General features: G+C 41.1%; 1 protein-coding gene across 1 annotated transcript in view; it reads right to left on the minus strand.

Annotated features, from left to right (window-relative positions):
- The window catches only part of LOC124169271 (neuronal acetylcholine receptor subunit alpha-7-like), a 263,475-nt gene extending 245,129 nt beyond the window's left edge, over positions 1-18,346 (minus strand). Inside the window, exon 1 of the mRNA XM_046547833.1 lies at positions 17,395-18,346. Coding sequence (XP_046403789.1) covers positions 17,395-17,578 — 184 coding nt within the window. The 5' untranslated portion in view covers positions 17,579-18,346. The remainder of the gene's footprint in view (positions 1-17,394) is intronic.
- Between the last annotated feature and the right edge of the window lie 3,625 nt (positions 18,347-21,971).

Here is a 21,971-nt window from a genome sequence, read left to right on the forward strand (position 1 = left end):
ATTACGACGAATTATTGTTCCTTCCCAACATCCCTTGCGCCCTTAAAGCCATCGTCGTATATCTCTTTTTTATTGGTCCCCACCCTCAAGTGGGCTGCCCTGCGAATTATAGTGGGACACACTTTGAACTGGGGAGCAGGAGGCAAGGACGGAAAAAAGTGGCAAGCCAAGTAGTCTGTACAGTGAAATTGACATAGAAGGTTGGGAGGCAATCATGGATTCGAACGGCGTTAAATTTTTAACCACAAGTAACTTAAGTGAAAATGTTTTTCTTATCTAGGGGTTGATTTGATATCCATTTTTCGCTATAATTCTTTCCATTTTTTGTTACTGTGCACTCATTTTTATATTCCTGAGATAATTATAACTTTTCTGTGTATAAACTTATAATCGTACTTTGACTTTTTTGTTTGTCTGTGCTGCCATAGATATCGGATGGCAACACCACCAAAAGAATGCTCTTTTTGAGTGACTTATTTCATTCTCTAATTTCTGATGCATATTCTATGCTATGAATTATGTGAATGAATGATATAAACCATATATGGTTATTAAAATTGACTCCAAACATAAAAAGCAATTAAGAATGTTGGTTAAAAAATATACTGCGGTATCGACGATATTTTAACCATATTTTCTCCATTTTATCGAAAATTCATGAGTGAGCCAAAAATTAGGAGTAATAGAATTCTCACAGTACGTATTTCTTAAAATACACATTGACGTGGGAAAAATTTCATTTCATCCCATAAAAGCATAACGTGACTGTTTTTTTCTATTCAAATACATATTGCAATTGAGAAAACCCGATTTTAAACGTTACGGGATGCATCTCCTTTTATCTTAAAATCACAAGAAATAACACAAATTTCAACGGAAATATTCCAGTTCACAAAAATGTAGGTATTATTCTTTTAGTATTTTTGTCATCTAATATCCCCCTCATACCGTACGGTGTACACCATTTCTTTCTCTACCATGTAAATCCGATTAAATTTACTGACAATTTCAAAGAAAGACATAATGAAGCCATGGTGGTGGAAATTAGGTACCCTGAAGGTGGCTTAAGTATGCATGTATATATAAAAATTGATTTCTCTTTCAGTTTTATTGCATTTAGTGAATTTTTCCTTCCTCTACCATGTTAATCCGATGAAAATTACTGACAATTTCAAATTAAGACGAAATGAAGGCATGGTGGTGGAAATTAGGTACCCTGAAGGTGGCTTAAGTATGCATGTATATATAAAAATTGATTTCTCTTTCAGTTCTTTTGCATTTAGTGAATTTCTCCTTTCTCTAGCATGTTAATCCGATGAAAATTACTGATTATTGTAAAGACATAATGAAGGCAATGCGGAGGACTTAGGTACCCTGAAGGCGGCTTAAAATGAATAGAAAATGTACCACTCTCTCCACACCTGTATCGTCGTGTTATCAAGGAGCCGCTGGGATGAATTTGTATTCGCTCCCATCATCCCTTTCGCCCTTGTGCCCTCGTCGTACTCCTTTTTTTTATACTACTAGTTCTAACCCTCCCTTTCGAGTGGGCTTGCCCTGCGAATTATAGTGAGCGACACTTGGCAGTTGGAGATGCGGAGGAGAAGAGCCGGGTAGTTTGTAAGGGTAGGATTGATGTCGGAGGTTGGGTGGGCTTAATCGAAGACGTGAATGGCGTGTATATCAGAGCGAAGGGCGGAGAGAGAGAGAGAAAACTGTGGGAGCATGGGGGTGGGATGGAGGAGGATTTAGCCCGTGGTGGGAAAGGAAAGGGGTTCTTGTCGCGGCGATGGGGGCTGGGGTTTGGGGTGGAGTAGGGTGGGCGGGAGAAGATGAAGTGGCGAAGGCCGTGGAGATGGCTGTACCGCAATGTTTGAGAGCGGAGAAGAAGAGGATGAGGAGGAGGAAAGTAGGGCGAAGAAAGAGGGAATAAAAGGGAAAGCGAGACGAAGGAATGGAGAGGCAAGGAAAAGGAGAAGAGGGAAGTAGGCGAGAGAAAACAAGAGGGGCCATGAGGTCAACGGAAAGGAGATGAAGCACATTGGGGTAGAAAATACGAAGAAAGAAAGATAGGGAATACAGAAAGAGTTGAGATAAAAAAGATAGAAGGTACAGAACTGACAAAAGGTGACAGAGATAACAAGAAGAATAGAAAAAATAGTAATTAGGAGATGAAACAGAATGGGTAGAAAATACGAAGATAGAAAGATAGGGAATAGAGAGAGAGAGTAAAGATAAAAAACATAGAAGGTAAAGAACTGAGAAAAGGTGACAGAGATAACAAGAAAAATAGAAAAAATAGTAATTAGGAGATGCAACAGCAAGAAGAGGTCAAAAAGAGGGCAAGGAGTAAAGATAGGAGATAAATAATTGGGGGTAGATGGCAGTGAGAAAGATAATTAGGTTAAGAAGATAGAAAGAGAATGAGGAGTAGAGGAAAAGTAAAGATATGAGACGGGAGAGGTAAGGTAATAAGGTAAAGATAAAAAGGATAGAAAATGTAGAATTAGGAAAAGATAGCCGATAGATCATAATGGGTAAAATATGATAGAAATTAGGAGATGAGAAAGAGAGAGGGACCAAGAGATCAACAGAATGGAGTTGAGGTAGAATGGAATAAAAAATACGAAGAAATGAAGATAGAGAAAAGATAGGGAGTGTAGGAATAGTAAAGATAAAGAGAACATATAACACATAGTTGAGAAAATATGACAGAGGGAACATGAAGAACAAAAAATATAAAAATTAGTGAAACAATAAAGAATTTATATAATATATTTATATATTATATAAATTCTTTATATATATAGGGATATATGATATATAGGGATATAGGGATATATGAAATAAGTTATTGCGGATGAGATAGTGTGGGGAAATAGTATAGAAGATAAATAAGTGATAGGATACGCATAGGAATAAAGGAAGAGAGAATAAAAATAGAGAAAAAAGGGGTAGTAGGCAGAACATAAGAAGAAGGATAAAGATAAAAAGAAAGTAATAGTTAATGTGGAGTAAAAATATGACTGAGAAAAGAGGAGAAATAGAATATGGGCACTATATGAGTACAGAGAAAGCAGAGAAATACTTCGGATGAGTGGTTCTGAGAAGACAGAAAAAATATAGAGTGATAGTAAAAATATAGTACTCATCAGGAAGGGGCTAGAAAGTATATTCCTGCAAGGACAGTAGGGAGTAGATACAAAATAAGTAAGAAGTGGATTAAATAAAATACAAAGAGAATAAAGGACAAACAGTGTTGGACGTGAGCAAATAGCTCATAGAAAAAGAAATATAAAAATGGTAGAAAGGAGAATGGAAGAGATAGAAGATAGTGAAGGCATATCAATCTGTAATTACTCTGACTTAGTCTCTATGCATCTAAAGATTTTTCAAATATTAAATCATTTCTTCACGAGTTCAACTTAAGTGGAAATAAAGCTCCTTTTGAATCATTAAGTCGCGGCGGAACTATCTCAAAAGATTTAGGTTCGATTTGGTTTTATTCGTAACGAAACTCTCCACCTCTTACAGTACTGATATAATGGGCTGGGACAGGGTGGAGGGAAGAAAGCCAGGATGAGTTGTATGTGGTTATATGGGCGGATGACATGGTACAAGAGGGAGGACATAGTGGATGAAATTTCTTGGTCCTGGAGGAGGAAGTGGGTGGAACAAGGATGGGAGCAAAATGAAAGTATAGGAGGGAGCACAAAGGAATATACGAGATAGGAAAGCAATCGAGAGAAAGAGGTCTGGAAAGGAAATGTAAATTGGATTGCTCTTGAGGGACGTAAATCGAAGGAGAAGGCAGACTTGCAAAAACAGACAGAGGGCTTTCAATGGTGACAAGGGATCTTGGACAAGAACGAGAGGGTTAAAGTGAAAACATACTCAAGAGTATAAAATTGATCACTATAATTCGTGGGTTAGATTCACGGAAATGTACTCACATTTAATCATCGACCAACGCCTTATACATTCCACTGAACTAAATTAACATCATCAAGGCTTGAAGTGAGAGAAAATAGTAGAGGACAATTCATAAATTTAAATTCGAAATATATTTAATTTTTTAAGAATAAAAGCCGTCGAAAAAAGTATTTTTAGCTTCTTAATTGTATTTCCAAATTGATTCAAAATTAGGGTATATGAGAGGAATATGCATAAATATCCCAGCCTTTTATGCATTTTAATTTCATTAACTATAAACACCCCATTCGTCTTTGATTTTAACCTTAGTAAAAAAATTAATTTGCTTCAAATACTTTCTGTTATTTTGTAGGACCACATACTCGACTAAAAACAATGTTTTAATAGATACCAAATAGAACTCAAGTTTCTAATTCAAAGAAAACCTGTCCATAACGAAGCCTGTTTGTTTGGCGCTGACTTTTGATCTTTTGAGAGTTCCTGTATTGAGATGAAATATTTAGCTTAGGAAATTATGCAAGTCACAATTTATCCCATTGCCTATTCGCAGAATCCGTAATTTTATGACCAGTCCAAGTCAAGCCAAAGTTTACTCTTCACTAGAGGTTATATAGATCTTATGTCTGATAACTTATTAAATTTTACGTCACAGAAACTATTTATTTGAGCCATTTTAAGTGCGTGGCTATGACGATCGTTTTACATGCGACGTATTAGTAAATAAGCACAGGCGCAATGGAAACACGAATATATATAAAGAGAAATTTCTTGTCATGAATGCTCAAATATATTTTCTCGAGACACACAGGTGCGTTCTTATTTTTAACTTGTATGCTTTGATTGCTAAATTACGACTAACATAAGATCAATCATGAGTGCCAAGCGTAAAACGCCCTTAACATAGGAAAAATCGAATGCAAAATATTGCATATCCCACCCACGAAAAAACTTATCCGGGGAAGACTTAAGTATGGTAATCATCAAAGGAGGCCCGAGAATGTGGCTTTTAAATGTTACATCTGTTGCCGCATCGCGGGCATTTTATCCGGCGGAACCACTAGACACCTGTATCTCGTTCAGGGTGACTCTCGCCTTTTACCGTAGCGGAAGTGATCTCTTTTAGTCAACAATCGTATCGCATTCATGAAATGTGCGGTATATATGATATACCTATTGGCTCAGTTACGTATGCACATACTCCACGAGTGGCGATTTTGAAATCTGATTTCAATGCGCGTGGAGCGACAACAATGCTAGCGGCGAATTTCAGAATCCTACAATGTAAGCATTCATGGCCATCGCATTAATGTTTACATTGTAGCCTTATTAATTAACAAACGTGGAATCCGCTGATTCCGATTTATCCCAATCAGCTCGATTTATTTTGCATTGGCGAAATCTAATCGATGCGGAAAATAAGGGAGGTTAAATGCGGAGGAGGAGTAAGATAAAATAAGAGCGGTCTAAGTATTCAGAATGACCGAGATATCGTCACAACAAAGAAATTCAACTACTGCTCTCAGTGGAAAATTAAACTTGATATGGAGCAGATAATATTCATGCTCCACCGCTCTCCTACCCACTCCTTAAATAAAGGGACAACGCCCGACCCAAACCCAAATTGGCGAATATCTGGACGCATTCAAAATTCATTGAAGGAATACGATAAATTTTACAGTTGATAATTTAAACGATAAACATAAACCCGCCACCGCTTCCCGTCCATACACTATAACCTATATTTTGGAAGTCGACTCTTCCATTTCCAAAATCGTCCACTGCGCAAAGCAGTGAGCTTTCACGGGGCTGTGCTCGGGATCTGAGCTGAGTGCATGCAATCCCAAGGCTGGCACTTCGTTAGTCAAATGGATCGTTAAACCGTTGCTGCCGCATCTAGCCTCCTTTCCTATGCAGAGTGGCGTAATGCCGAATCCTAGCTTCCCCATCCTCCTCCTGTTCGCCACTTAATCCTCCATTAACCAAACCACTCATATCATCTAAATGGCGAGAATAGCCTTGGCAGTCGGTCACGTCCTCAATAGTTCAATCAGCCGCGTATATAGAGAGCAATGTAAGCTCCGTTCCCCGCACTGGTTAGAGTTGATGGGAGTGCGGTTTTGGGCGAAATTGTTGCCCACACACACACAGACCAGGCCGTTCGTTTTACCAGACACACTTAACCCGTGAACAACATCACTTGAAGCTGAAGCTCGTGCGAGAAAATTATGCCCTGTGTGATGGGAAAATTGATCGAGCACTTTCGCAAAGGGTGAATGGGTGCACAGGGAATATGCTCAAATCATAGGGAAAATTTTGCATCATTTCGTTGTACATTTTGAAGAACCATACGACCAGTGTAAGCGATGTAGGAAAGGCGCATTTGGAAATACAATTTGGTCGTTGACAAATATCAGCACAATAACGTAAATATAAATTGGATGATAAATTAGAAACGAATTGTTTACTTATCAATGAAAAACTTAGGATAGACAACAATCTGCATTCAGCGGATGACAATTTCATTTATGAAGGCCGTTTTACACGGGGCACGAAATTTCGCAGGTTAGAGCCGCATTAATTTCTAAAATGGCGTGGAATTGCGCGAATGCATGAACGAAATTAGAACAGGGGCTATTTTGCCGTCTCGCATCCACGCATTCTCGCATGTGTTCTAGCAATTCACCGATTTACACGACGCAATTTTGACTGCGCCTTCGTACACACGTCATATTGTGCAAGTACGTGCCCCGTGTAAAACGGCCTTAAGGAATACTTATCGCCACTACAGTCATTGATCGCCAGTGTACAAATGGTTTTACCGATCTATAAAGCGGTGAAATTAAAATTAAGTAGACAGTGCGATATCTTTGCGTATCATTCAAAATACAACCTTCATATACTCCACTGTCATTGTGAGATATGTGAACAATCGCATGAATCCTGGGGGATGTCTTAAATAGAAGATTATAAATTCAAAGATAGAGCAAGCGAGCCAAAACCATGGTCGTGGTGGTATGAAATAAGATGGGAGCTTCTAGTGATATCCTCGCCTCTGGATTTTGCCTTGGAAGAGGCGTTCACGGCAAAAGGGTCATAGAAAGGCAGGAGGGTTGAGGAAGCCAAAGGTTAAAGCGAGAGGATGAAGGCGGAATTGTGAGGAGTTGGGATCCGTGTGAGACCGTGTTCTCCCTCGTCGGCAGTAAGGCACACGAGGCACGGAATGGGCGAAACGGGTGGATATGATGTCTGCGAGGGAAGACAAATTGAGGCCCCAGAGAAATGGAAGCAAAAGGGTGAGTAGATGGAAGGGGTGGAACTCGGGGGAATGTATTTGGCACTTCGACGACGCGGAAAACTCATACGCAATCCTCTCTCGCACGGCTAGTGTGATTTTTGAAACTATTTCGTGCTTTAATGTCATATTTAATAACCTCAAGAGAGCGTAAGATGGTTGGGTAGCGACCAAAAGCAGAGACCAACACTGAAACCAAGCCCAACTTAGGTGATATTTGGAAAAATGGAACATAAGCAAATAAAAGCTTGTAAATTTATCTATTAAATCTATTTAAAGGAAAATTGGAATGGAAGAAGGGCAACGGACGGCCCCGAGTTTCATAGGACAGATTATAAAGGATGTAAAAGAGAATAACTACGTCGCTATGAAAAGGTTAGCGGATAGGAGAGAGGAATGGAGAGCTGCATCAAACCAATCTTAGGATTAATAAACGATTTTAATTTTTCCTTGTGAATACTTCTGACGAATATTTCTCGGGTTCTCAGCCAAGTTAATGCTTTTATATAAGCCGACGTTTCGGGAGACGACTTGTCTCCCATCCTCAACGCTGTGTTACTTTATGGAAGTCCAATTTCACACTTAAACGAAACGTCGGCTTATATAAAAGCATTAACCTGGCTGAGAACCCGAGAAATATTCGTCAAAAATCTTAGGATTGTTGACTGATGATGATGAAATTGATTTTATTTAGAATCCTGACGCTTCTGCTGCTTTGATAGCACTAAACTCAATTGAAGTAAAGTTTAGCATAATCGAAATGAACAGCATTAGAATAAAAGCTATCGTCGTAATCAACCAATTTCCATGAGATCCGCCACGTGATGTCACCTTTTGTAATTTCAATACACATGTCGTTAGGTATTCCAGTACGGTGTTCATAATAGCGCCTGAGGATATATTGAATATTTTTAAAACCATGTCATAATTTCTTCAAATGCGATAGCCGACCGATCATTTGACAAAAAGTATTATAAATATTTACGAGATGATATTTATTCGAATCATTAATCTTAGAAAAAAAACGTAAAAAAGAGAAAAATGAAGAAGAAAGATAAACTGAGAGGTGATGAGGATAGACAGTCGCTCATAATAAAGCAAAGAGGAAATGCCGTTTGTAAATAGCCATTGATTGTAAAGTATGTTTTTCTAAAATGGCAAAGAATATAGAACTGGATACACCTCATTTCTCTTGGGACCAAAAACTGAACCTCTTCAGCTTGGAATTATTTTCCCTTCCTTTAGCTTTAATCACGCAATACTTTTTTCCGTCCCTTTCGAGCAATCGCTCCAATGATGGCGAAAAAAATGACCGCTTCACGCAATCATTTTCCGCGATGGCTTCAGGGATGGAAATGTCATATCTTTTTCCATCACTCGGCATGTACCTTTTAGCCTTGAAGCCATCGCTGATGCCACCTTTCAGCCAGTAATAACGCACGGCCGCTGAAAGTGATGGTAACGCAACGTTTGGCTTTCAATTGAGCGACAGTTGGAATTTTGTATTAATTTTGTCTCAAGTACCTTCGCAATGAAATTCCACAAGCCGCAGCCTAAAGGAAGTCAGTTCATTTCCTTCTCATGGTAGGGATTAAGAACGTAAGGACTCAAAGTAGCCCAATGCAATAGTACATTTACGAAGGTACTTCAATATTTCACTGCCAAGTGCGAATTCGAACTACATATGCATGCCTGAATTAGTACTCAGGGGATGATAATACTATAAATGATAGAATACTCTGAAATGGTGACATTTTCTCGTGTTTTCAATCGGGTGAGCTGCTCGATAGGCCGACGTATCGATGGCAGCCTCTTCTATCGTCCTCAGGACATGGCAGAAATCAGTGGCGGATCCAGGATAGGTACAAGGGGGGAGTAAGGGAGGTTAAAATTCCAGCAGTAGTGGGGGTCGGAAAAAATTACCATTCTATCTAGTGCAAACTGGATACCCAATAGCCCCCTTAGCCGCCCCGCACAGTGGCGCAGCGAGGGAGCGAGGGTTTTGGGGTGGAAAACCTCCCCCAGAGCTCAGAGAAATTTTTAAGTTTAACCCCTTTTACTTAATTTTATTGATTTTACCAGTAGAATAGAGTAAGGATGAATAAAATATCCCTCAGAAAACCGTAAAACTCACCTTTTTGAACCATTTATCTTTAAAATTCCGCAATTTATTATCTCGCACCTACCGCTTATCCTGGTGGTTATGTCATACCCCGCTCACCCCGGTATTAGTTGCACCTAAACCCCCCCAGCCTTAGTTCCTAGCTGCGCCCCTGTTCCCGCATAGATCCACCACTGGCAGAGAGGCCGAATCCGAGATTCCGGCGGCTGAGGTAGCCGCCGAAACGTCGGCCTACAAGAAACTCACCCAGTGGAAAACCCGAAGAGATTTCACCAGTATAAACGCTGGGAAAGAACAAAATCATGCTCGAGTATGCTTCACTCTCTCCTAAACTAGTCGCACGCATTTTCCCTCCTAGCAAACCCCTTTCATCCCTCTCTACACCCCTTTCATCCCTCTCTACACCCCTTTCATCCCTATCTACACCCCTTCCATCCCTACAGCACAACCCCTTCGCAAACTGACCGATCCCCTTCTCCTCCGGCACGTTTCTGACACTCCCTCTCCCAAAAAAAGTGAAATATTGCGGGGTCACGCCAGATTGAATTGCGACGGTTCAAAAGTTGGGTTTTTCGGGCCCGGAGGAAAGAAATTCCCAAGCGAGCTTAGCGCCGGCACTGCTGACATTTTTCACGTCCGCATATGCTGCTGGGAGGTGGAGAGGAGGGTGGGAAAAGGGGGTTGAATATGGGTGGGGGATGGGTGAGGGAGGGGGAGCACCTTTTTCGCTCGATTCTCACGGACTGCATTCTATATCTCTGCGACGCATAGCGCGGAAAAGAGGTGTGGTATGGCAGCAAGGGAGAGGGACACACACGGTTTTGTCCGAGTGGACCCGAGGCTTTTCCCGAAATCCGTATAGCACCTGTTTGGACGTGGTTATATCCTCCCCTCCACACCTCCTCGCCTACCTTCATCCCCTACCGCCACACACCCACCCACGGCGCGAAGGGGTTGAGATGTGGGGAGGGATTTTTTCCGCCTCACTCACAGACAGACACACACATCACTTGAGCTTTGCCAAAATGGAAAGCGCGCGCGGAGATTGAATAGGTGGGCGCTGTGATACATGCCAGCGGCTTTGAGGGAAAAAGTGGGCCGGAAAAGGGGAAATTATCGTTTGTCTCAAAAATGACCCAAAAAATATTTTTGATAGCTCAAAGACATTGTGGTTCAAAGGAGGTAGAGGGAAAGGTACCGAGCCTCAACTAAAGCAAAATCGTAGTAGAGAACAGTAAAAAATGTATGAGTAATAACTCCATGACGATTTAGAACTATGAATGGACGGGAGGTACTGACATCATAGTTCAAAGAAGGTTGTGGTCATATTACCGAGTCCAAAGTAAAAAAGTTATCGAGGAAATCAATAGAAATATGTATGACGAATGTCTTCATGATAATTAAGAACTATGAATGATTTGTTATCTCTTCCGGCAAATTAAATTGTAGCCCAATTTCCTTTAACATATTTATGATGGCTCAAAAATATCATATTTCAAAGAAGATATTGGCTTAAGTACCGAGCCTTAAGTATAAAAAATCGCAGTGTAAAACATCAGAAAAAATTTATTAGGAATATTTCCATGACAATTATGAACCATGAATGAATTGTAAAAATATTTATGATAGTTCAAAGACATCATAGTTCAAAGGAGTTATAGTACCAAGCCTCAAGTAGAAAATTTTACGAGGAAACATTCCATGGTGACTGTGAATAATGAATGAATTGTGATCCCTTCCAGTAAATAAAAATGTAGTCCAATTTCATCGAAAATATTAATGATAGCTCAAAGACATCGTGGTTCAAATGAGGCAGTGGTTACAGTACCGAGCCTCATGAAAAGAATCATAGTAGAAAGCAGTAGAAAAATGTTAGAGTAATATCTCCATGACAACTAAGATCCATGAATGAATCTCTTCCAGTAAATAGAAATGTACACCAATTTCATCCCCGTAAAAAGAAGCACATATATGAAGCGACAGAAAAATCTGAATCAATTCTGCGAGATCGATGAATTAAAATCTAAGTGTACCAAAGCATAAATATACACAAATATCTTCCCTGGTGACACAAAAACACAAGATTGCACATCTAAAAACACTAAAACATCTGAGTCAATTAAGTTAAAGGTGCAGTAATGTATGGAAGCGCCTTTCAATACTAGGAGGTGAAAAATGGATGTAAACATTTGCGATGGCTTGTAAGGACTGTTTTTCCAGGGATGTAGTATGCTTACATAAGAGCCTTGACCAAAAATAAGAAAGCGGTATAAAATTTTAGGGGTATTAACTCAATGAAGATTTAGAATCTTGAACTAATGATATTTCATCTCTTCCTGTAAAATTGCTTTGTAGTCCAATGTCATTCCCGGTCAATGAGAACGGCATGTGAAATCTATATAGGAAATTAAGGCGTCATAAATGTGGTTCCATGCCCCATTATGCTTGGCAACGACTTTGAAAAAGGATAGAATGAGGAAAACTGTAGGAACTCACTTTCGAAAACTCATCCATTTGAAAATTGATCATAGATCAGCAGAGAAAATATTCGGTTGCTACTCAATCGGTTGCTAGTCAAATATTCCATTTTCTAATCTGGAAAAAAACATAACTCATAATAAGAAAGAGAAAATTAGCCCCAGCTTAAAAAAAAATATTAGCGGCCTTGAGGAAGGAGTAAGAATTAATGGCGATTGCAAAAAAAACAGTCGAAAATATTTAATGAAGGTCACACAAAAAGTTTCTTTAGGTTAATACGAAGTGAATTAGTTCCTCTTTGATCACCCAAATTAAGCATGAAACGAATTAAGCATAAATCAGCACAAGAAAAACATATCCAAAGGCTATGATTTGTCTTCAACACTCAAACATGTCACTTCCTATAATGTCAAGCCAAAATAATTTCTCATTCGATAACATTAAATTAGCCTTTGCAATAAAAGAAATTCGAACATTAACTTTGATTTTCGTGGCTATATCAATGAAATAATTCGGTAATCAAGCTGCACAATGGCGTATGTTGTAAAATCGTTTATTTTTTCAGTTCTTCATGACCAAAAGTGAGTGGGTAAAAGTAGTCGGTCTTTCGCAGTAACACAATCTTGGTCCTACAATGAAATTAGGGAGTAATGATTCCGAAACCAGAAGTGCCTTCGCAATCATCCATCGACGAAAAAATATTTTGCAACTCCTTTACACTTCATTACGATTTAATCAATTACTTCCACAAAATCTATTATTTTACAAAAAATGGTAACACTCTATCTTCCTGAGAATATTTTTTTTCTCGCTATTCTTATTGTGAGTGTGCATTTCAGGTCTTTTTCGTTTTACTTTACCAGTCAGAAAACCACGTTTATTCACTCAAGTTTCTCAGAACGCCGCTTTTTAGCGTTTTAAATGCAATTTATATTCACCCACTTCTCTCAGTGAAGGATAGAACAAAATAGAGGTATGGGCGCAGAAATGAGATGGAAATTACGTTCTACATTGAACCAATTCTATTTTCCAAGGTGTATTATCATGTAAAATCTCTAGCGTGAACGCTTGCATGAGGAGTACTGTATCACAAAAAAACGGTGAATGGTTTGAGCGCAACTGATTGAATCGCCGAAGGAGCGATAGAAACCGCTATGATCTAAAACTCAATTTCGAATCCATTCCTTTGCACAGAAACATGCAACGTAAAAGAAGGATCATAGCGCACACAATATATTGCGTGAACGTTTGAACGAGGAGAACTGCACCGTAAAAACGGCTAATATAATTACTTTTGCTGGAATTTCTTCATTATTAAATAAATATCTACTCTACTAAAAAAATTGACATGCATAATTTAGATTCATAATTTCTTTACTAATAGCAGCACCGTGTAAAAAGATGAATACATGTTTACAGTATTTCATGCGAGAAAGCATGCAATGGGAAAATTGTACTGTCCAGAACAGCAAACAATGCTGTTACTGACGCTAACAAATGACTTCCAAAAAGGGAATACCATAGAAACAGCCACTACTAAATTTTGGAGTAGAATTTGGCACCCATGTTTTCACACAAAAACCTGCACGTGTGTGTGACGGTTAATATAAAGTGTTCAATGTTTTGCACGAACGCTTGAATGAAAATACAATTGCTTTAAAGGGATATTAGAAAAATGGTCCGGATTGCTTCTCGACAGGACCTGCCATCCTAAGGTCCCCATTCGTGATACAAATAAACTTGAATGATGTAGGACGGCCTAGATTGATTTAGGCATTTTAGACAGACTGAGGAAAACTGCGCCGCTTAACATGGAGAATTGGTGAACAAATTGTATCAATTTCTGAAAGAGAAAGAGAGTAATTAAATAACAAAGCACAATTTCGCATCCGTTTTCATAGAAACGGCGCTTTGTGAGACGACTACGTTAAGTATATGAACGGATTACATAAATTTAGACAATTTAGATTGAGTGAAACTGTGTCATGTAACACGGAAAATTAGTGAATGTTGAACAAATTGTATTAATTGCTGAAAGGGAAAAAGAACCTTCCATAATTGAATTCTGATGCACAATATCGTATTCGTCACATTGATTTATACGAGCTACATTGATATGGACAATTTCGACAGACAGAGGAAAACTGCCATGTAACACGAGAAATTGGAGAATGCTCATCAAATCATACGAATTTCTCAAAGGTACTCTACCATATTAAAATTGCGATGCACATTTGTGTACTTGCCACACTCATTCATAAAATTTATTATTCACTGATTCAGGCAATTAATACTGACTGTGCCATGTAAAACAGAAAATTGGTAAATGCCCAACAAATTGCCGGCCTCGGTGGCGGCGGGGTAAAGTCCTCTCCTACCAAACAAGAGGTCGCAGGTTCGAGTCCTACCAGGGTAAGTTTCCCCTGTCCAGGACATGGTTGTTCATGTACTTTTAATTGCTAAATTTGATGAATACCCCAATATTAAATGGCCTAGGATAGCTGTATTCGGTGGTTTGGGAACAAATTTTTTTTTAATAAAACATAAATTATATTAATTCTTGAAAGGGAAAAAAGAATCTTCCATAATTAAGTTGCGATGCACAATCCTATCCGTTGTCATGGAAACGCGCAGGGAATGGCTGTTCGTGTACGTTTAATAGTTAAATTTGATGAAAACCCCAATATTAAATTGCCTATGAGAGCTGTGTTCGGTGGTTTGGGAATAAAATTTTGAAAAAATAAAACATAAATTGTATTAATTCTTCTAAAGGGAAAAAAACTTCAATAATTAAGTTCCGATGCACAATTTCCTATCCGTCGTCATGGAAACGCGCTCTTTGCCAGGCGACCCTAAACTTTACGGACACGAGGGTGGGTGGAAGAGACACAATGATGGGCTAAAATGGAACCCAGCTCGCGGAGATGAGTGGGCGGCCAGGTAGGTAAACAGTCGGACACGGCCTGCTTCGGCACCGTGCATTCCATCGGATCAATCTCTCGTGCGGAAGGCCTCGAAAGGGAGTGATGCATTGCCTTTTGGGGGGGGGGGTAGGGGGGGAGAGGTAGGAAGGGGGGAGGAGCGATGGACTCGGCCAAGCTATGACGCATCCTGCGTGCACGCATACCAACGGTTTCAATGGCGGACGGAGGCCTCCCTGCCGCGGTTATCGGCTGCTAGGACTCCTGGAGGAGTGGGGGGGGGGAAGAGCCCCCGAATTTGGGAGGGTGAGGGGGTGTTAGGTAGGACTGTGGTGTGGGGTTGTACGTGGGAGGACGGGGGTTGGGAGATTATGGAGGGGGTTGGGAAGGGAGAGAAAATGAGTAGGCGCGTGGTGGTGGTGTATGAGCGATGTGTAAAGGGGACAAGGGCAACGGGGAACACAATCCTAAAACGAGGGCGGAAGGGGGTGTGAAGAATAGAGGATTAGACATTACGCGCGTCCATGGCGACGACAAAAGAATCCGTGGGGAAAAAATACAACAATGTTCTTCCTCTTTAGCGAAATAACCGTAACGAATGGAAACAAACTGACAGGCTCATGAATGACGAGAGAGAGAAAAATGTACGGGATGCTTGTTATAAATGTTTTTTTCCTTCTCTCTTCATTCAAAAGGTGGCGTTGGAAACCTCCGTACGAATTTAAATAACCTCGAGCCAGATATTTTATGTGAACTGCCATAAATATGTTCCAGCATACCGGAGACCTCTATTTTAGGAGGAGACAATGGAGGGGGTCGCGCTCTCCAAAACTTTTGCGGAAACATGAGTAGATATGAAGTATGCCTTTAAAAAATCCGTTGGAATCCGATGTATTATAATCACGAAAAATTCTCCAGTTCCGAGGTAATTAAATTATTATAGAGGGAATGATAGCGAGTTATGTTAGAATGCACACCAAGGAACTATGAAGATATTTTGCTATAATCTATGGCAAAATGAATATTAATACATAAATAGGAATAACATCATGCATACACAAGGAAATTAGATGAAAACACTATGATCTCCACCTGGAATCGATCCTAGATTTATTAATGGTAGTTCCAATACGCTACCATATATACCGGCTAGTTTAATTGCTGTTATTAAATATGATTTTCCACGATAAACATATTTTTTCCTCAATCTCATGCCAACTTAGTCAAACAAGATCGAAAATCCATTTAGCTGTAATTAGAACGGTAGCACATCCTCATCACCCCTGGCTATGTTAGTGCAAATACTTGTATACTAACTATGATAAATGTCAAAATGTAAAATCAGCAATAATTTTTCCACAAGGTATTTACTAGCTATCTACCACAAATTCGGCGCTTAAAGTCTCACGCAAAGTACCGATGTAAGAGAGATGTTTTAACGTATTTTTGCATCTCACAGTTATGTTGCTGCAAATGATAATTTTCAATGATGAGCGCTGTATTTCCCTCAATACAACCCTCCAACTTGCCGGACAAAACATCGAATGTGCATTGGGTTGTTAAAGAAAGAAAGGCATAAAATAATGTCTAAACCACCCCTCTAAATGCTCCAATACAAATAATTAAGGTGAAATTAAGGTGAAATGTCCGCATTGACATTTATGAAAATTAATAGTGAATTTCTGCGCATTTCCACACATAATTCCCTCATTTATTTCTCCCTCGCTTACATCTCCGAGTTTGAATGATATGTCTCCATTACAACACACTCAGCATGAAGAAGACATAGGAATAGAAGTGGGCCACGTTACCAAGCAGTAATGGTGATATTTTTTGAGAAATGTTCGAAAACATAACCCACATTTTATCCGACTCGCCTACATGGCTAATTTTCAACGTTTTGACACACCTAATGTCGCTCACTAACCATGAGGAAGACTTAGGAATAGGACTATAAACAATTTCCAGGCAGCAATAGAGACATTTTTTCGAAATTTTGGGCAATTAACCCTCTTTTTATATTACTCCCTTAGATAGCAGGTTTCCAATGTTTTCATGCCATTAAGGACTGACTCACCACGAGTATGACATAGGAATAGGATTAGACACAATTTCCAGACAGTTTTAGAGACATTTATGCGATTTTTTGACAACTCAACCCTAATTTTATCTGACTCGCGTATATAACTAATTTTCATTTTTTTGAAGCTATTCCCCCATGAGAAACACAGGAATAGGAGTAGATAAAATTCCCAGACAATAATAAAGACATTATTTGCGAAATTTTTGGACCGTTGAACCTTCATTTAAACTGACTTGCTTACATATATAATTTTCAATGTTTTTATGCCACTCACCACGAGGACGACTTAGTAATAGGAGTATACAACATAGCCAGGAAGTAATAGAGATATGTTTACGTAATATTTGACAGATTAACCGTCATGTAACTCGCTTAGATAGTCAATATACAATGTTTTGATGCATTCAACATGAGTGAAGCATGGGAATAGGAATATACAATACTCCCAGACCGATGGGGAGACATTTTTGCGAAATATTTGACAATTTGACCATCATTTTCTTTTTACTCGTTAAAAATATCAAGTTTAGAATGAAATGGCGCCACTTTAGGGCTCTTGACTCACCATGAGGAAGACACAGGAATACGAGTAGAATGGTTGCCGTGCTCATCCCGATACACCCTCCTCCACCGCCGCCTCCTCCTCCACCGCCTCCGCCTCCACCGGCGCCGCCTCCGGAGAAGGGCATGCCGCTAGTGGCGGTCGCCGTCCCCGCGGAGGCTCCTCCGCCGCAGCCGCGTCCTCTCATCTCGGCGCGGAGGAAGCGAGGAAGTGGCCGGAGCGTTCACCGGGGGTGCGGCCGGCGGTCGGGCCGTCCGGAGGCCGTCGCCTGCTCCCCGCCCGCCTCCGCAGCTCCGGAGGCCACTGCTGCTGCTGTGTGGCGCTGCTGCCTGCGGCCGGAGGGCGGCATCGGGCCCACAGCCAACTCCACGCCTCCGTCGCCGTCGCCGATGCCGTTGTCCACCTCAATACCCGCGACCAAGACACCACTGACCCACCGCCGCCATAAACCACCCCCCCACCGACAGTCTAATGGATCCCTCCCCTAGCGATATAGTCGAGCGGTAGTCTAATGGGGCAGGACGTCCCTACTCGACGAGTGAATGCTCCCCCAGTCGAATGGTTATCTAACGGGTTGAAGGAATTCCCTAATTGAAGTTCTCCTTCGTGGTTGAGCCTCTCCTTTTCCCCAGGGGTTGTTGTCTTGTGTGTGTGTGTGTGTGAGTGTCTGTCTTGCCGGCCTGTAATCTTCCTCGCTTCTTTTTCCCGTTCCGTCCGCCCCTGTTGAGGGGGGATGTATATTTTTTACGATCGCCCCTTTCCGGTTACTCTCGACGTTCTGTTACCCTCGCGCCTTTGCCCCCGTGGTTTTTCCTCGCCGTGATAAAGGGGGCGCTCGCGAGGCGGCTGGTCTGGGCGCCGCGGACAGACAAGAAGGGTCTTCCGAGGTGCGGTGGCCGCGCCTTGTCCCAGGCGCCCGATCGGACGCCACACTCCAGGCCTCCTGGCTTCGCGCTCCGCGACGCCCTCTATGCCTCAGTGCCGCCCCTCCAACCCCCTCCACACCCCTCCCCCTCTCACGCAGACGCCGCAGATATACCGCGCCGGCCCCCGCCTACTCCTCCTCCGCCTCCACACCCTCCTACTCCGCCTCCCGGCCCATTAAGACACCGTCCTCGCCTCCACCTCCTCCTCCTCCGCACACACTCCTCGGCCCTCTGTCGGTGCGAGTCCGAAGCCCGGTTGCGGCACCGCGCCGAATGGGGCGCTGCCTTCGCCCGCAACGAACCCCCACGCCGCCGTCCGCATCGGCGTGCACTCTACTAACCTCCTCCCCTCCCTCCTCGTCACTCCCCCTCCTCTTTCCCAGAAAACCCACCCAGTAAAATTCTCTCCCCTACCTTCTCCCACACACGGCCGACTCCCGTGTTGACCGAGGGAGTCGGTAAAATGGGGTAAGGCGGCGGGAGAGGGGTCGAATGGGGCAGGGGGAAAGGAGCGGAGAGGAGGAGGAGGAGGAAAGGAGTTTTTTCCCGTGAGGGTAAGGTTTTGTGAGTGTGTGAGAGGTTTTGGGGTGTGGGTAGCTGGGGATTCAGTGCGGATTTCTGGGGTGGGGAGGCAGGGTGTGTGTGTATGTGTGGAGGAAGGGCTAATCCAATGAGGGGGTGCAGTCGGCGTGTGGCGCAGAGGAGAGAGATAAAGAGAGGGGGAGTAGGTAGACTCGATGTGGTGGAGTACCAAGCTGGAATTGGAATCGACTGAGGGTTTCCGCGGCGCAAGCGTTGAAGAATGGGATAGTAGGAGTGAGATGAGAGGGAGAAAGAAATGTCGGGACGTATAGGGTGGGTTTTAAAGAGTTTGGGGGTGCAAGGGGAGGGGTGGGCGGGTGGTGAGGATGTGTTACGGTGGGTGGGGGTGGGAACCTCCCCCTTTCAGAGTGAGGGATACGCGGAGATCAAATATCCATTGAGAAGTCCGCAGCGACTGCTTTCGGCTGCGATGATCCGTAGACGGACGACTTTTGCGCTATTTTATATAATAAGACGGTTCCGCTGCTCGCGCTTCAGTTTTTTTTCTTCTCTTCTCGCTTTCCCTGCGATCCATCCCCCGACCACCCACCACGCACGTCCGCGGACTTGATGAATTGTGTAGGTAAAGGGTTATTTTTTTAACGGAGATGAGGGAGTGGAAGAGAAAAATATATGTGTATAAATATATACACACACCACTGAATTATGTCGGGGCTCGACTGAATTCATCCGAGAGAGAAATATATAGGCTCTGAGAAAAAAAATCCGCGTGGCTGCGTGAAGAGGAGTCAGTGGAAGAGAGAGAGAATATAATGAAAAAAAAAGAGGTTCAAGGTGGACTTCGGGGGAAGTCTCAAATATTTTTTTTTATTTTCACGGGACTTCTCTGAGGGTAAACCAAGTGGATGACCGTAGTTTGTAAGAAGAATAGGACTGTATGTTTGTGTGTGTTTGAATGTGTTTGTACATAAGGGTAAGGTTCATGTGGTTGGATTCACGTGCTCCCGGAACGAAATATTATTTTTCAAGTGCTCTCGCGGAAGCAAAATATCGTTCGGCTCTATCCAAGGGTATATCTGCATGACACACTGTCCGCGTTTTGCCCTTGTTTACATACCACCTGAGGGTCACCGCTGACGGGAATCGGGAAAAATGAAGGCCAAAACAATACCCTGCATCACAAAACCAAGCGCATTATAAAGGAAAGGATTCATTTCGTTCCTGAACAAAAGTCAGGCAACTGCGTACAGATTCGGTATTCTCAAACACGATAATCAAATAGAATTTCCACCGTTCGGAATTTTTCTGTATTGGATCTTGGTTTCATTCGAAGATCATCGCCATGCCTAAGTTCTAATCTGTATCAAATCCATGGTTCTATTCCTCTCCAATACACACATACCGAAAACAGCACCAGCGTTTTGTAAATTGCCCATCAGAAAAAATGAAGTTTTCGAAGATAATGTCAAGCGTGAATATTTTTCATTCCATAAAATGATTCACTCCCTTAATATCTGATTTCTCCTCACTATTCTAATGCAAAAATTTTGACCTAAACAACAGGTATCAATTTCATATTTGAAATTTTTTAATAATTCCATATCAGTCGTTGTTCTAAAATTAGCCTCCGAGATTTAATATGGTTGATTCTTGCTCAAGACAGATAAATGCAATTCTGCTCGATTTAAGATTTTGACACACACCACATATGACCTTTATTGACATGCCTGTTGGTTTCCGCAGCTCAAAGGGATATATTAGGTAAAAATACGTACCAAATAATAGTAAATCAAAAGTGGCGAGGGCTTCACCCCGCCGACCTCGCTGTCCTCGTCTGCCAAACATGAGGTCGAGGGTTCGAGGCCCGCCTGGGTAAGTTACCCCATCCATGGATGTTTGTGTACGTTAAATTTTTAACATGTTTATACACCCGACGTAAAAAGGTTTATTGTATATTTTCGGTGGTATGGGAATAAAAAAGGTCAAAACAAAACCCCAAAAAGGGAGTGCAAATAGTAATGTTTAACTTCGTCCTGTGGGATATTTTATCGTCAAATTTGACGTAAGGGCACTTCAATATGATGATCCAAAAATTGAAATCATTTTAGCATTACAACTTAGTCAATTCATTTTGAAGTATCCTTATTTACTCGAATGAGCGATAGCTTGCCTAAGGCATTAGCATAACCTTCTCTTGCCTTATAGACCTCATCGTTTAAATCTACTTGCGCCAAGTACTACGCATTTTTTGATAATTATATTCTAGATGATGGAAGTATCTTCGAAGGTAAAAAAAAACCTGATAAAGTTTAGAGAAACAAAATTGAAAACCTGTAAGCACATTTAAAATTAAAAGCGATAATTCTAACCAAGTTAAATAAATTGCCTTCTCACCCAACTTATGCTGTTGCTTATTTCCTGATATCCTTCATATTACCTCTCCTCTCCGTTTCTGTAAATCATATTATCGTAAAATATCGCAAATTTTACAGTTAAGAAATACGAAGCACACAATAATTGCTGTGGAAGGATCGTATCAATGTTATTACGGGAGTAATATAGCGTATTTAATGATGGCTAATGGATACACATTTAAGAAATCACTAATTACACCCTAAAGTTTCGGGAATTCTGATATAAATGAATAACGCTGAATAACTAATGTCCGAAGTTATTATTATCCCATATGATTGGGTGATTGATAACGCATCATGATATTCTACAATGGTTAAGCTTATTGTGCTCTGGAATATACATATGAGATTAATTTATTAAGTTAGAATTATCTGTTTAGATATCTTACCTCCATTAACTTCGATCTCATCAACATTCTGCACCCTAAATTAAAATTTTAATTTCAAAGTACTATACTAACGTATAATAAAAGTACTCTATCGGTTTACGTCGGTTTCCTTTGGACAATTTGCCGGCCTGCCCCCCTTCCAAACTTGGTTATCTGATTGTGAGTTCAATTCAAAATAAGGCCTACTCCCTTTCATTCTATCTAAAAATTCTATTCTCTTCCTTCCCCTCCCTTGCTTTTCAAACTATTCACTGTTATTGAAATCCCCTCTCCACCCAGCAATCTCTCTATCCAAACGAAATAACAAA

This window comes from Ischnura elegans, chromosome 12, assembly GCF_921293095.1.
Source record: "Ischnura elegans chromosome 12, ioIscEleg1.1, whole genome shotgun sequence".
Classification (NCBI taxonomy): domain Eukaryota; kingdom Metazoa; phylum Arthropoda; class Insecta; order Odonata; family Coenagrionidae; genus Ischnura; species Ischnura elegans.